We start from the raw sequence: 13,327 nt of genomic DNA on the forward strand, positions 1-13,327 counted from the left end.
CCGACAGTTATGAGGGCAGAGGATGCCAAGATATTCAAATGGGAAGGGACCTTCAGAACGAGTAGTCTCGCCTCTTTCTACAGGCCCAAGAGCGCGGGAAGAAAGGCACTCATCCTTAATCTGCTCTCCCCACATCCTCTGACCCTGGCTCCCACTCGTCAGAGAAAGGAACAAAGAAGAGTAGGGGTGGAGGGGAGGATTAGAGCCTCAGAGGTCAGAGGGAGCAGGGCCGGGAGGGACGGACTGGCTTCTAACAGAGCTGGGACAGATGAAGGGGTAGAGTCCGGGGATCTAATTTCCTGCTTTGGGAGGGGAAGTGTGAGAAGGTGGTGAGAACAGCTATGGGAGAAAAGGGGGACAGTTTCGAGACAAAAGGCCAGGCTGGTGAGTGTGTTGAGGGCTTCTCACCCCCAAATGTGGAGACAGAGCCGAGGGAAGCTCTGACTGGTATTTATATAAGTCCTCTGATGACAGATCAGGTTCCTGAGGTCTGGAAAGTGTTACATATCATTATTCTAAACAGGGCTATGAGATAGAGCAAGCAATTACAGGCCATTTAACTTAACATCATTTACAGAAAAATATTAGGAAAAGTTTGCGGGGCTGGGAGGACAACGACAAGCATACGGTAATTTGATTAGAAACAGGCCACATGTTTTTACCGGAGGAAGGTGTTGTTTTAACCAGCTTGTTGGACTTCTTTGAAGTTATTGCTTTCTTAGTTCTAGGTTTTAACCCATGATTTTTTCCTGATAGCTATAAAGATTAGGAATAAATATCAGATATCTAAGTAAATAAAACAAAAACCAATCACAGCTGAGGAGATTAAAAACACAGTGGGAAGAAAAATGAATGTTAAAGACAAATAGCGTAGCAAGGAGAAAAAGGAGCAAACATCAGCTATAGAGTTTAAGCCAAGATGCTTTTCATGGAAAAGACTTGCTTTGGGTCTGTGAATGGGTCCCTTTATCCCATTTCCTAAGATGCGCAGAAAAAAAAAGGGACTTTTTGTTTGACTGAAAAAATCTCTTTGCTTTTTTTTCTTTTGTTTTGCTTTTTTAGTGGATTGACCATTTGATGTGGTTAAAAATTTGGCACATTACGATGACTACTTCATTAATCCTTCCTTTGTGAATTTTAAGTTAAAAATTCTCAAATAAGAAGAAGACATATTTGTGGTTATTTTATATACATTAATAGGTCAATAGTAGTTTTCTCATATTTACACAATATTTCTGTACTACTGAATAGCTCCTAAACTTTCAGAAAGAGGATCAAAAAGGGTGAAAACCAAGAAAAAATTAGCATTTTAAAAAGTGCTCAATAATGTTCGCTAGAAGCTTCAAGTATGTTTTGGTATCTATTTTTGGCTGGTTAGTCTGAATGTCAGTCAATCACTAATAACGCCGTTCTGCTCCAAAGATTCTGGACTCCGGGAACTACTATCATGTCTTTTTTTTTTTTTGAGACGGAGTCTCACTGTGTTGCCCAAGCTGGAGTGCGGTGGCGCGATCTCGGCTCACTGCAAGCTCCATCTCCTGGGTTCCCGCCATTCTCCTACCTCAGCCTCCCCAGTAGCTGCGACTACAGGCACCGCCACCATGCTCGGCTAATTATTTTTTTTTTCTATTTTTAGTAGAGACGGGGTTTCACCATGTTAGCCAGGATGGTCTCAATCTCTTGACCTCGTGACCTGCCTGTCTCAGCCTCCCAAAATGCTGGGATTACAGGCGTGAGCCACTGCGCCCGGCCAAACTGCTATCATTTCTACATTTGCAATCTTCCCAGCGGTGGGGACTGTATCTGTTTTGTTCATCATTGTACACCTAGGGCCTAGCACAGTGTCTGGTAAATATTTAGTGAATGAATGAATGGTTAAGAACAACAACAATATTGGATATTTACTCTGTGCCAGACACTGTACTAATAAGTACTTTGCATAACTGATTCGTCAATTCTCCAATAATTTTTTGAAAGAAGTCCTCTTATTAATCTCATTTTTAAAAATGAGGGAACAGAGGCACTGAGCAGTTAAGGAACTTGCCTAAGGTCACACAGCTAGTAATCAGTAGGTTTCAAACTCAGGCCGTTTGGCCCACATTTGAGCATAATACCACTTCCTCTTTAAGAATGAACACACCATGTAATAAATCTGTGCATCAACGCACACATGTATAGAAAACTAAACACAAGACAGGGGTCTTAAGTGGCACAGAACTCAAGTACTAATGTTGTCATCAACAAATACCAGAATTCAGGAGTGATGGAAAATTTAAAGTCTAATTTCCAGGATCAGGCTCTCTGTGGTAACAAACCTCTGTAGGCAGAGTACCAAAAAATGTTGCTCGATTGAGCTTTAATTGGATGCTGGAGTCCTTAGTCCAGAGCAAACACTTTCAAAACTTCACACTGGTACAGAAGCGATATTTAAGGTTTTGAGGCACTAAATCAATGAGGAAAAAAAAATTACCAGCACACGTGGAACTATGCCCCATATGGAATCACTGGTGGCCTCTTTCAAGCTAGTACCTGCCTTTGCTGAGCAAAGGGACATTTTTGAGACCATTCTGAGTCTTATTCAAAACACAATATAAAGCTCTATTTCTCTTTAGTCTTGCTGTAGGATATCAGTGTTCTGGGACCTGACGTGTCTTCACCACTTTGTTTTTCAAATTTTCTTTATGGCATTTTTCCCCCTATCATTCTGAAATGATTCTAAGACGACGTAGTTATTGGTTGAGTGTCCCTCCGTGCAGAAGATCTCGGGGGACAGATGGCCTAAGCTGACGAGTGGAAGCACTTTGATAGTACTAGAAGAAGCAGCAGCAGTCTTTGGCATGTGCAGGATGGACTGAGACCCTGAGAAGGGAAAGATTCAGTTGAGATGTGAGAGAATCCCACATCTGCCCTAAGCTGAATGTGGACAAACCTCAGAGAAGCTTGGTGCTCTTCAGGACTCATACAAAATGGCTCTAGACCGTTGGCTGTTGGGACCTCACACCTAACTAAAAGCTTATTTACAATGTAGTCTCCAGTTCTGGTTACCTTTCAACTGGAAGAATATTCTCATCCCTGAGGCAACTCAACAGGAGGCTGTCAAGTTGATCCAAGTTTTAGGGAAACTTGTTGTTCTGAGGAATGAGGTTAAAAGTTTAGTCTCACTATACAAGAAAAGCTTACCCAGTGGAATATTAAGTTGAAGCGGAGTGAATGAAATTAATGCAGCCTAGAGGCTTAGAAAGATAAAATGTAGTTCAAGATTCAAAATTGGACAGTAAAGGGACGCTCAGGAGAGAGCCAAATCAGTGGAAAAATAAAGTAAGTATATGAAATCAGATACCACTCTTATACTGAAAGAATGCTAGTGTCAACAGAGCTGCAGAACAGGTATGATGATAGCATTTGAATGAACAAAAGAAATGGGAGGGATGCGGAGTCGGTCACAGCAGGAAAGGGGGTCGATGCAGATTCAAGAACAGTCTTGTTAGTCTGAGGGTCCTTTTCCTGTTCAGTGAATTCTTTTGTTCTGTGTCCTTATCAATCCCACACCTTGCCTAAGTAGGAATGACAGACAAGCCATTCTTAATGACTTCCTAGCTTTTGAAACTATTTTGGTGTCAGAGAGGGAAAGAGCCACATTTAAGTTGTAAAAATTGAGGTTTCTGTTGGCTTAGTAAATTTCTTCTCTGAGATGGCCATTTTTGATTGTAGATACTGAAACGCATTTGCCCAAATATGTGATCTGTGCCATGTTCCAGAAAACTGACATCTCTGTCGCACCTCCTCAGGCCAGAGAGTCAGATGGCAGCACAGCTCAGGGCTCCAGCCGGCAGTCCTGGCTGTGTCAGCACAGTGTGGCTGGCATCTCCCTTCCCGAGGGCCAGTACACATCCTCTCCTGGGCACACCCACTCTCCATTAGCACCGGGAACAATTGTTCGCTGCGTCGGAGCCCCGGCCACGCCCTTTGGCTGGACAATGCACAACTCCACAGCCCTACCTCTCCCAAGCATTGGTTACTTCCTTTCCTTTTTATTTCCTCCGGTGTGCAGAGTGCATGAAACACAGTTTTTTCCTTCTGTCTGAAACAGGACATTTTAAAGAGTGGTAAATGATGACCGATTCACTTTCAGTCTCTCCTCCACGGAGTTTTCCTAACCTCTCCAAGGTTGTACAACAGATAGGAATTTTGTTCAGAACACAGGGAAAATGGTTTCAAAAAAATTCAATTTTCACAGTTAATGTTCACTTCACTAGGTAACACATACGAACGTTTCTCTCTGGAGACGATGCTTTCTACTATCTTCAGGTATATTTTCTACGTTGAGTTTTGCTTCTATGGTGAGGATGGACCTCATTAAAGCAATAACAGCAGGCTAGGCAGCTTTATAAATTTAGGAAAGGAGGATGTTATGTTCTAACAACCATTTTTTAACACAGGAACTTCTGTATTTAGAAATTCACTCATCCATCTAGCAATCAGTCAGTATTTATTAAGTACCTACCTTGTTATAGTCTAGTCTAAGATTTTTTTTTTTTTTTTTTGAGACAGAGTTTCGCTGTTGTTGCCCAGGCTGGAGTGCAATGCGTGCGATCTTGGCTCACTGCAACCTCTGCCTCCCGGGTTCAAGTGATTCTCCTGCCTCAGCCTTCCGAGTAGCGGGGATTACCGGCTTGCACCACCAGGCCCGGCTAATTTTGTATTTCTAGTAGAGATGGTGTTTTACCATGTTGGTCAGGCTGATCTTGAACTCCTGACCTCAGGTGATCTGCCTGCCTCTGCCTTCCAAAGTGCTGGGATTACAGGCGTGAGCCATCATGCCTGGCCTTAAGATATTTTTTTAAAGTCCCTATCCTCAAAGAGTTCACAATTTGGTAAAGAGAGAAAGATATGTAAACAAATGATTAGATTATAGTGAGTTATAATAGGTACTATAATAGAATCACGTAGAGCATATAATGCGGATACAAAGAAAGGAGTGGGAAGGAATTCAGCAGTACTGACGTATTGGCCAGGAAAGGCTTCATGGACAGGGTGGTACCTGACCTGAGCCTTAAAAAATGCAGGGGAAACCATTTATGGTATAGTGTGCAAGTGTGTACTTGTGTATGAGTACACAGACACAGACACTGACGCGGCTGGAGAGGCAAGCAGGCTCTCCAGCCCCAGGGGTCCCGCAGGTCTGGGAGGGTGTTGCTAAGTCAGGCACCCTGTGGGCTATCAGGGACCAGCCATTAGAATAGAAGACCAACATGACTAGATCTGCTTGTGATGTGAAATTCCATTTCTGAAATCAATGATTTCTTTTGATGGGTTTAACTCTTGTTTTCCTTTATAGAGCAATGAAGTTTGTGGTGAGAATGATAATCTTAAATTGAATTCATTGTTTTCTGATTTTGGAAATGCACACTGAGGGATGCCAGGGAGCTGAACTGACAGCTCCAAAGACTGGCAGCAGGCATTCCATGAGCGCATTTTCCCAGTCAGCCAGCCAAATGTGGCCACGCACTGGGTGGCCAGAGTCCTTACCACTTCAGTTGGCCGGTAGTACTTGAGATCCACAGTCACGTGAACTTTGCCGGTCTCTTTACATCTGCCCACTTCATTTTCATTCTTTCCTTCCCACCTGTAAAGAAGATAAACACCGAGTCAGCTCCTAATTGCTCGGGAACATTTGGCCATGCTGTAGCACCTTGGGATGCCCCGGCCCTCTCCCTGCAGGAGCGCTTAAGCTCATTAACTGCAGCGGCACAGGCTGATGCCCAACTTGATTATTAAAGCAACGGGGACTTTCAAACCGTTCTAGATCTGTTCTGAAAGGGCAGGGTTTTTTCCTCTTCTTTTTAAGAAAATCATGATGAATTCAGAAGTGAGGCTTTAGAAATGAACAGATTAGCCAGAAAATAAAATTGGGCAACTTTTGGGATTTCAAAGATTTTGCATTTCTCTAGACTATTCTTGGTCATTAATCATAATCAATTAATTAAATCAATTATTATAAATTAATGTCTTTTGTCCTCCCCCTTTTTTCTTTTCTTTCTTTTGTAGTTTTAGGGATATTCAATGTTAAGTTGACGCATTCCATTTGGGAATAAGTTCCATAACCTAATTAACCATTCAAAGCATCCCCGGATCAGATACAAGTTCTCCTGCTCTTCCCAGTCAATGGTGGGCCCCCTTAATAAGTCTCAGATGATTAAACCTCCAAAAAGTACACAACTAATTGTTCGTTTCCTGCTGAGAGAGGGTATATCAATATTACTTTCCTACAACCTCCTCTGACCTAGCTAGGATACTGTTTGCACACAAGTTTCCTTCCCTGAACATCCACGGTTGACAGCAGTAAGGACCCCAGGAGCGACTCCTCAAGTCCACACTATGCAGGATGAGCTCATATGCTTCGAGATTACCTTCTCGCTAAAATTCTACTTATCCATTTTATGTTCTCATTTTTATAAATCAAGCCACTCGCTTAATGGTAACCTCTGGATTTCTATAATAGTATATAATTTGGGTTATTTATTTTTACATATGAACTTTTTGGCAAAGAAAGAAAAGAAATGAACAAGTATGGCATGTTTGACTTTACCATTTATCATTAGAACCGGTTTGCATTATGAGCTGGAGATGAATCCTGTGGACACAGGACAATTCTGGGTGCTGTCTGGGTCAGAGTCACCATGGGGAAGACAAAATTAGTTACTTGACTTTGTAAGCCACAGGCACCACTGAAAATGAACATTAAATGTTGATCCCAGTTATATTTTGGAATAGGTTGAGAATTAAAGACATAAACTGGCCTCATAAGCCTTATTTCTGATGAGTCACCTGAATGTTCTGGTAGAAAAGGGGAGATATTGGAGGAATAATCAGTTTGTTAGTGTGCTGAATTTACCAGTGGACTCAAGGCAAATATGAAAATTGTCCTGTAGCGCAGAGAATTATATAGCACAATATGTTGAATAATATACAACTGGTCATTTCCCCGTGACTTTTATATTGATTATTAACACAAAAAGGGATGTTTGGTAATTTGTTTTCATTTCTTTCTTAATGTTGACTAGATCGTTTGGCAGGTCATGTAGGTCTAAGAATTTCAAAGCAAGGGGATTGGTAGGTAGTATCAGAGCAAAGTTTTTGGAAAATTCACTGGGAAACGTTAAGTGGATGTTCTGGAGCATGGAGATTCAAAGTGTTTTAAAACATAACCTAAAGGAATGATGACCCTCATACATCTCCTGTGGATAAAGACCAAATCTTAGCTGATATCCACAGGAAGGGAGGACAATTGGTTAAGTCACGATTTTTTTAAAAATTAACTAATTCTAAAGTTAATTATTTAAGTAGAACTTTTTTTTTTTTTTTAAATTTTGGTTAGGCTTTCAGTAGATGAAAGTATATTTGTATTTCACAGGCACGTTTTAAATATTTTTGCTCACATTTCATACTTTGCAAAGAGAAACAAGTTCAGCAGATACTTGCATGATAGTATCTCCAACCAAGTCAAAGAGTTGTAACAGAAATACCGTTTACAGTTCTGCTGATGGATTTTTCATTTGTAGCTGGGTATTTGGTCTGTGATTGGCCATGCTGACTTATGTGCACATAAATATTGCACTGTTCTTCCACTGGTAAATCTCAAATGCCACAAACATGAGGACTGGTGATTCAAATCCATTTATAATTCAATTTTTAAAAAACCACACACAAGCATACACACATCTTTAAACCAACAGAGCCTTGGTAAAGAGTTGGAGAGAGCTTTTCTTGATTTGGGAGGGAGCATGTGAGTCAGGAGAGGACTGAGGCCCCGCCTGAGGGGTCTTTAGACTTCAGTGGGGTCTATAAACTGTTTCTGTGACGAGCCAGATAGTAAATACTTAAAGTTTTACAGATCACATACAGTCTCTGTTACATATTTTTCCTTTTTCCTCCTCCTCTTTTTGTTTCTTCTTCCTCCTCTTATTTTTCTTCCGCCTTTCCTTTCTTCTTTTTTTTTTTTTAACCACCCTTTAAAACTGTAAAACCTGTCCCTACCTCCAGGGCAGTTTAAAAAAAAGAAAAAAAGGGCCTCAGCTGGGATTTGGCCCACAGGCCACAGCTGCCCACTCCTGCTTTGGCCGATCAGGTTAATGGTATCGCCTCCCCCTCAGCTGAAGGAAAGCATTTAATTCCTGTTTATAGCAGCGGCTTGCACGGCTAGACCACTTGAATTTTAGTGTCTACTACTGATTCTCTTTGATTGCTTTGCTGGTCATAGACTAACATTTGGGATTTGTAACACTAGCTGAAATGCGAAAAGGCTGAAGGAGAAACACTCCCTCTCTAAGGGGTTTATTAAATACAGCCTGAAAGTCAGACTTGGGTCTGGTGCTACTTTGGCGCTCAACAGGCACCAGCTCCCTTGCATGACTTTTTGCCATTGTCTGAACACTGTCTGCTGAACTTTCATCTTGCAAATGCTGTCTACAGTCAAAACAGTCTCCAAGGGCATGGCATTGCCCTCTACAATTAATATAGCTACATTGAATAAGCAAATGTAATCAGGAAATGGCTCAAAGCTGAATTGAGTTGGCAAAAACCACTTTCTAATTTGCACCAGGTCTGAATGAGGGCAGTAAGCAAAAGTTTCCACCAAGTGCCAAAAAACATTCAGTTACGACAAAACATGAAACACTTGTATTAACAAGTAAAAGGTAACAGCTAACATGTCCTAACAAGCAATGTTATGACTCAAAGCAGAGCTGCAATGTTAATGAAATGATGGTGGCTTGACAGAGAGGAGAGGATTCGGTTAATTAACAAGAATTACTACCCACTAATTTAGATCAGCGGCTCACCAAGCACGGATCCTGTATAATTCAATTTTTAAAATAAATTGTTGTCTCCTAATAAGCATTAAATAGCAATAGAAAGCACTGAAGAAAAACAGAATCAAGGACAATAAGGCAAGATAAAGCACTATTAAAATCCACTCAACTCGGCATTCCTTTGAAGGAACAACAAGAGCAAAGTCAGCCACATGAGTCAAGTTTGGGGCTATTAGACCTAAGAGTGTGTGTGTGTGTGTGTGTGTGTGTGTGTGTTGGGGTGGGGGTGGGGGGGGGCAACACACTCCTTGTAGTGATCATGAGTCAAGTTTGGGGCTATTAGACCTAAGTGTGTGGGGGGGGCAACACACTCCTTGTAGTGACCCAAATATCATAAAAGCGCTCAGGAATTATTCTGATTTATTTAATTAGGCTATTTAATTAGGGTATGGAAGTAGGAAGCTGCAGAAGCTAAAATTTAGTCAGTGCCATAGGGCAGGCCTGGAGGAAGCATTAGCTTCTGGATAAAGATGGTGGTTTTCACACACTTTTGCTCCTTCCCCAGAAACCTTTCAAAAAGGAATAAACTCACATGAGCTAAGAGGGCGGGAAAGAGATGTGAGAAACCAAATTCTGGAAGCTGGAAAGCAGATGGATGAGTGTTAAAGGACTTAGCAGAAGCCCTAGAAAAGTCTCCTAAACCAACAGTGGGAGAGCTGAGAATGGCCCCAATTTACACTTGCAGAAGTCTCCAAATGCTCAGGAAGTGAGGCCTGACTGCAAGTCTCCGCAGGCAGCAGTCTGGGGCTCGATCCTCTCCCTGATTCCGTACTGCTTGGCCGCTCACTGCCTCACCCTCCCTGAGGTAAGAGGTGGCTGGACTGAAGGCTATGGGCTCAGTGAAGAGTGGGTCACCATGCTGAAGACAGAGGAAATCAGGTGACTGTATGCATGGTGAATATTGAGACCCACCACCCAGCTCTCTTGGGCTGGCAGTCAGGCCTATTTCGTTCCAATGAGGACACTGGGGAGGCTCCTCTGGGCATCAGAGATTCTCCAACTAAAAGGCCTTATCAAGTCCTCTTATAATAAAATAGCCAACAAGCTCTAACTGTGCTCTCAAAACTTACAAGTAGCTTTTTAGGCACCCGACTTTTAAAGAAGCAGAAAACCAAGTATTATGAGACAGGAAATATATAAGGAAAATCACATATATAAAAAATAGAAATCAAAACGAACAAACTGAAAAAAAGCAACTTGGAGGAAACAGAACAAGCAGGGGGAAGAGAATTAAAAACAAAATAAAACAAGAAAATCTCCACATATACCACCTTTAATATCCTCAGACAGATCAGGAAAGATATCAAACAAACAAGAACAGGATACTACATAAAAAGAAACAATTTGAAACACAGGATTTTAGAAGTTGAAAACAAAAAACAGAAATTCATAACTCAAGAGAATATTTTGAAGATACCTGAGAGTATCTTCTGGGAGTTGAAGAAATCTCCCAGAAAGTAGAGCAAAAATATGTAGATATGAAAGACCAGAAGAAGGAAGATAAGAACATTGGAGTGCCTCAGGGCAGTCAGTATAATAGGATTTCCAGAAAGAGAGTACAGAAAAAATGGAGCAGAGCAAATAACTCTCTTAAAACAAATAAAAAATATTGATCAAAGCAGAGGCACATGCATTTCTACACCGAAAGGGTGTCCCCCAATAATGAATGGGTCTAGACCCGCCTCAGATCGAGTTCCACACCACTGGGACCAAGAGCAGGTCTGAACCACTTTCCACAGGGGACAGACGGGACTGGGAGTCAGGATGGCTCTGGGTTTCCCATGGTGATACTGCAAATTAACAGGCAATGGAGTAACACCTTCAAAGTTCTGAAGAAAAATTATTCCAATCTAGAAATACATACCAGCAACATCGTTAATTTCGAGATTGGACTAAAGATATTTTCAGGTATATTTTGTCACAAAGTATTTGTTTCCCATGCATCCTTCTCAGGAAACTAATTATGATTTTGCTTTACCAAACCAAGCAGTCTTGAGTAAGATGTCAGGAAATAGGGGCTCAGTGTAGGACAGCAGCTAAGAGAGCCCCCAGAGCATGAAGGGACACAGCAGGGTTTGACCTTCAGGCCAGTCCACACGGGGTCAGGTCAGAGGCTCCAGGGCTGCCTCAGGAAGATATGACTGACAGCCCAACCAGGGGTCTGAGAGCCTAGAGAGGTGATTGGCACAGCTGGGGCAGAGTATGGGGTAAAGTTAGTGATAAGTACATAGAAAATGAATAGAACAGAGAAAGAAGGCATCTGTTAGCTCTATGGTAAACAAATGACAATTATACATAAAAGATAAAATAGGCCGGGCGCGGTGGCTCATGCCTGTAATCCTAGCACTTTGGGAGGCCAAGGCGGGCAGATCACAAGGTCTGGAGAAGACCATCCTGGCCAACATGATGAAACCCTGTCTCTACTAAAAATACAAAAAATGAGCCAGGTGTGGTGGCAGGCGCCTGTAGTCCCAGCTACTTGGGAGGCTGAGGCAGAAGAATCACTTGAAGCCGGGAGGCAGAGGTTGCAGTGAGGCAGAAGAATCACTTGAAGCCGGGAGGCAGAGGTTGCAGTGAGCCCAGATCAGGCCATTGCATTCCAGCCTGGTGAGAGTGAGGCTCCGTCTCAAAAAAATAAAATAAAATAAAATAAAATAAAATAAAATAAAATAAAATAAAATAAAATAAATGTGGTTTACTGGAATGAATAGCATTCATCAGTCATGGTAATGTAACAGTAAATATTGACTTGACTCCAAAATTAAAATATAACAATTGAGTATTAAGAGAATGGAGGGATGGGTCAAGGGGAGAAAAAGAGAGCAGAACTCTTGTTTTGAATAAGAGGAGGCCAATAGATAAAGCCTAGAAGGGAAAAATCAGTAACGACATGTTATTTGGAAACATGGAGATAAATGCCAAAGTAATTGTAACACAGGACAATAGAATTTCCAGAAACAAATATTTGTCTTTAAATAAGACAGTGTACCACAGCAGAACAACAAACATTTCTGTATGTTGGAAAAGGCCCACAGAGCACCCCAAACAGCAGAGCACAGAACATTCCCCAGCAGATGGGCCTAGCCAGGGAAATGGGCAGGGAGGAAGCGGAGGGTAGGAGATAGCAGGGATTTGTGAGAACTCCCGTACAACGATTAGAGGACTAGGGTGCTGGGGTAACTGGACAAAAACATCTAATAAAGAAGGGAAAAAAGAATTATAAATGTGAGCTTTGTAAGTAGCAGAGTGTGAGTGACTAACCCCCACCCCGCAGGCCCCTCTACGTTGCAGAGAAAGCGAGTCTGGAACGAAGAAGATGGGCCTCAGCACAGCCCAGCCTGAGCTCTGTCCCCAGAATGGGTATTCTGTCCCACTAGCTCCACTACAGACCCAGCACTTCCTTACAGGATTCATCTGTCACCCTGCTTCTGGATGGGGAGGGGCTGACGTCTTTGGCACCATCAACATTCCAGATCCTGCATCACCACAAAAGCCACTAACAGGGTGGGCAGGTGAAATTTGCAGAGAAGACGGAGCAGGCAACCCTGGGAAGACGCAGGCCAAGGTGAAGGATGCGACCTGAGCAGCCCAGGGAGGAGGGCGGTCAGCACTGCCAAACTGTGATGATGGGCAGATGTCAGGAGGATGCAGGGACTCGAGCAGGGCCCTGGGCACATCAGAGAAAGCTACTTGGATAGGGTGTCGGGAGCTGAGTGGATGGGGTGAGGCTGTGTGTGGAGGTGGCTCCTTGATGCCTTTTGGCAGAGCAAGGGAAGAGAGAGGCCAGGCAGTGACTAGAGGGACCCCAATTCTGAGTGGTCAACTGGTCAATACTTCCCTTGCTTTCTTCTTTTTAGCAGTAGGACTGAGAAATTACTTAATAGGGAGGCTCTCCTCTCAGTCTTTTCTTAAGCTTCATCCCTAGGAAGTCAGACTAGGAAGATGAACTCAACGGAAAAAGCCTTGTCAGGTGGTGCCTGCTGAGGATAGCTCAAGAGATCAAATAATAATAATGATAATAAAAAGACAAGACCAGAGATGGCTCTCCTCGGCTGTGAAAATGACAGTGAAAGGATATTCTGATACAGGGCTAGCATTTCAATGAGCCTCAGCGTGTCCACGCTACCTTGCACAGCTCATTAAATGTGCTCCAGCTGCCTACTTCATTTATATTTACCCAACTGGGGCATATTAGCCACCCCCAATGGATAAGGATGGAGCTTCTGCTGCATGGGGGAAAGCAAAACTGACGGAGGCCTTCCTGCAGGGCCAACAGTAAGTAGGCAGTGCCCAAAGGACCAGTGCCCAAGCACCCCCAGAGTTGCAGCCACTGTTCTGGGCCATCTGCATCTGTACCTCTTTCACCTACACAACTGTGTCTATCCATCTCCCTTTCTCCCACCCCCACAAATCTTCAGCACGCACCCACTAGGTGCCAGCCAGTAAGCTAAGCCAGT

General features: G+C 42.7%; 1 protein-coding gene across 2 annotated transcripts in view; it reads right to left on the minus strand.

The window, feature by feature from the left end:
- Positions 1-13,327, minus strand: part of GMDS (GDP-mannose 4,6-dehydratase) — a 629,552-nt gene that overhangs the window by 105,290 nt on the left and 510,935 nt on the right. For both annotated transcript variants that reach the window (XM_007973861.3, XM_007973862.3), the window contains one exon: positions 5,530-5,626. In XM_007973861.3, the coding sequence (XP_007972052.1) occupies positions 5,530-5,626 (97 nt within the window). The remainder of the gene's footprint in view (positions 1-5,529; positions 5,627-13,327) is intronic.

The sequence above is a fragment of the Chlorocebus sabaeus genome, chromosome 17 (genome assembly GCF_047675955.1).
Source record: "Chlorocebus sabaeus isolate Y175 chromosome 17, mChlSab1.0.hap1, whole genome shotgun sequence".
In the NCBI taxonomy this organism is placed as follows: Eukaryota; Metazoa; Chordata; class Mammalia; order Primates; family Cercopithecidae; genus Chlorocebus; species Chlorocebus sabaeus.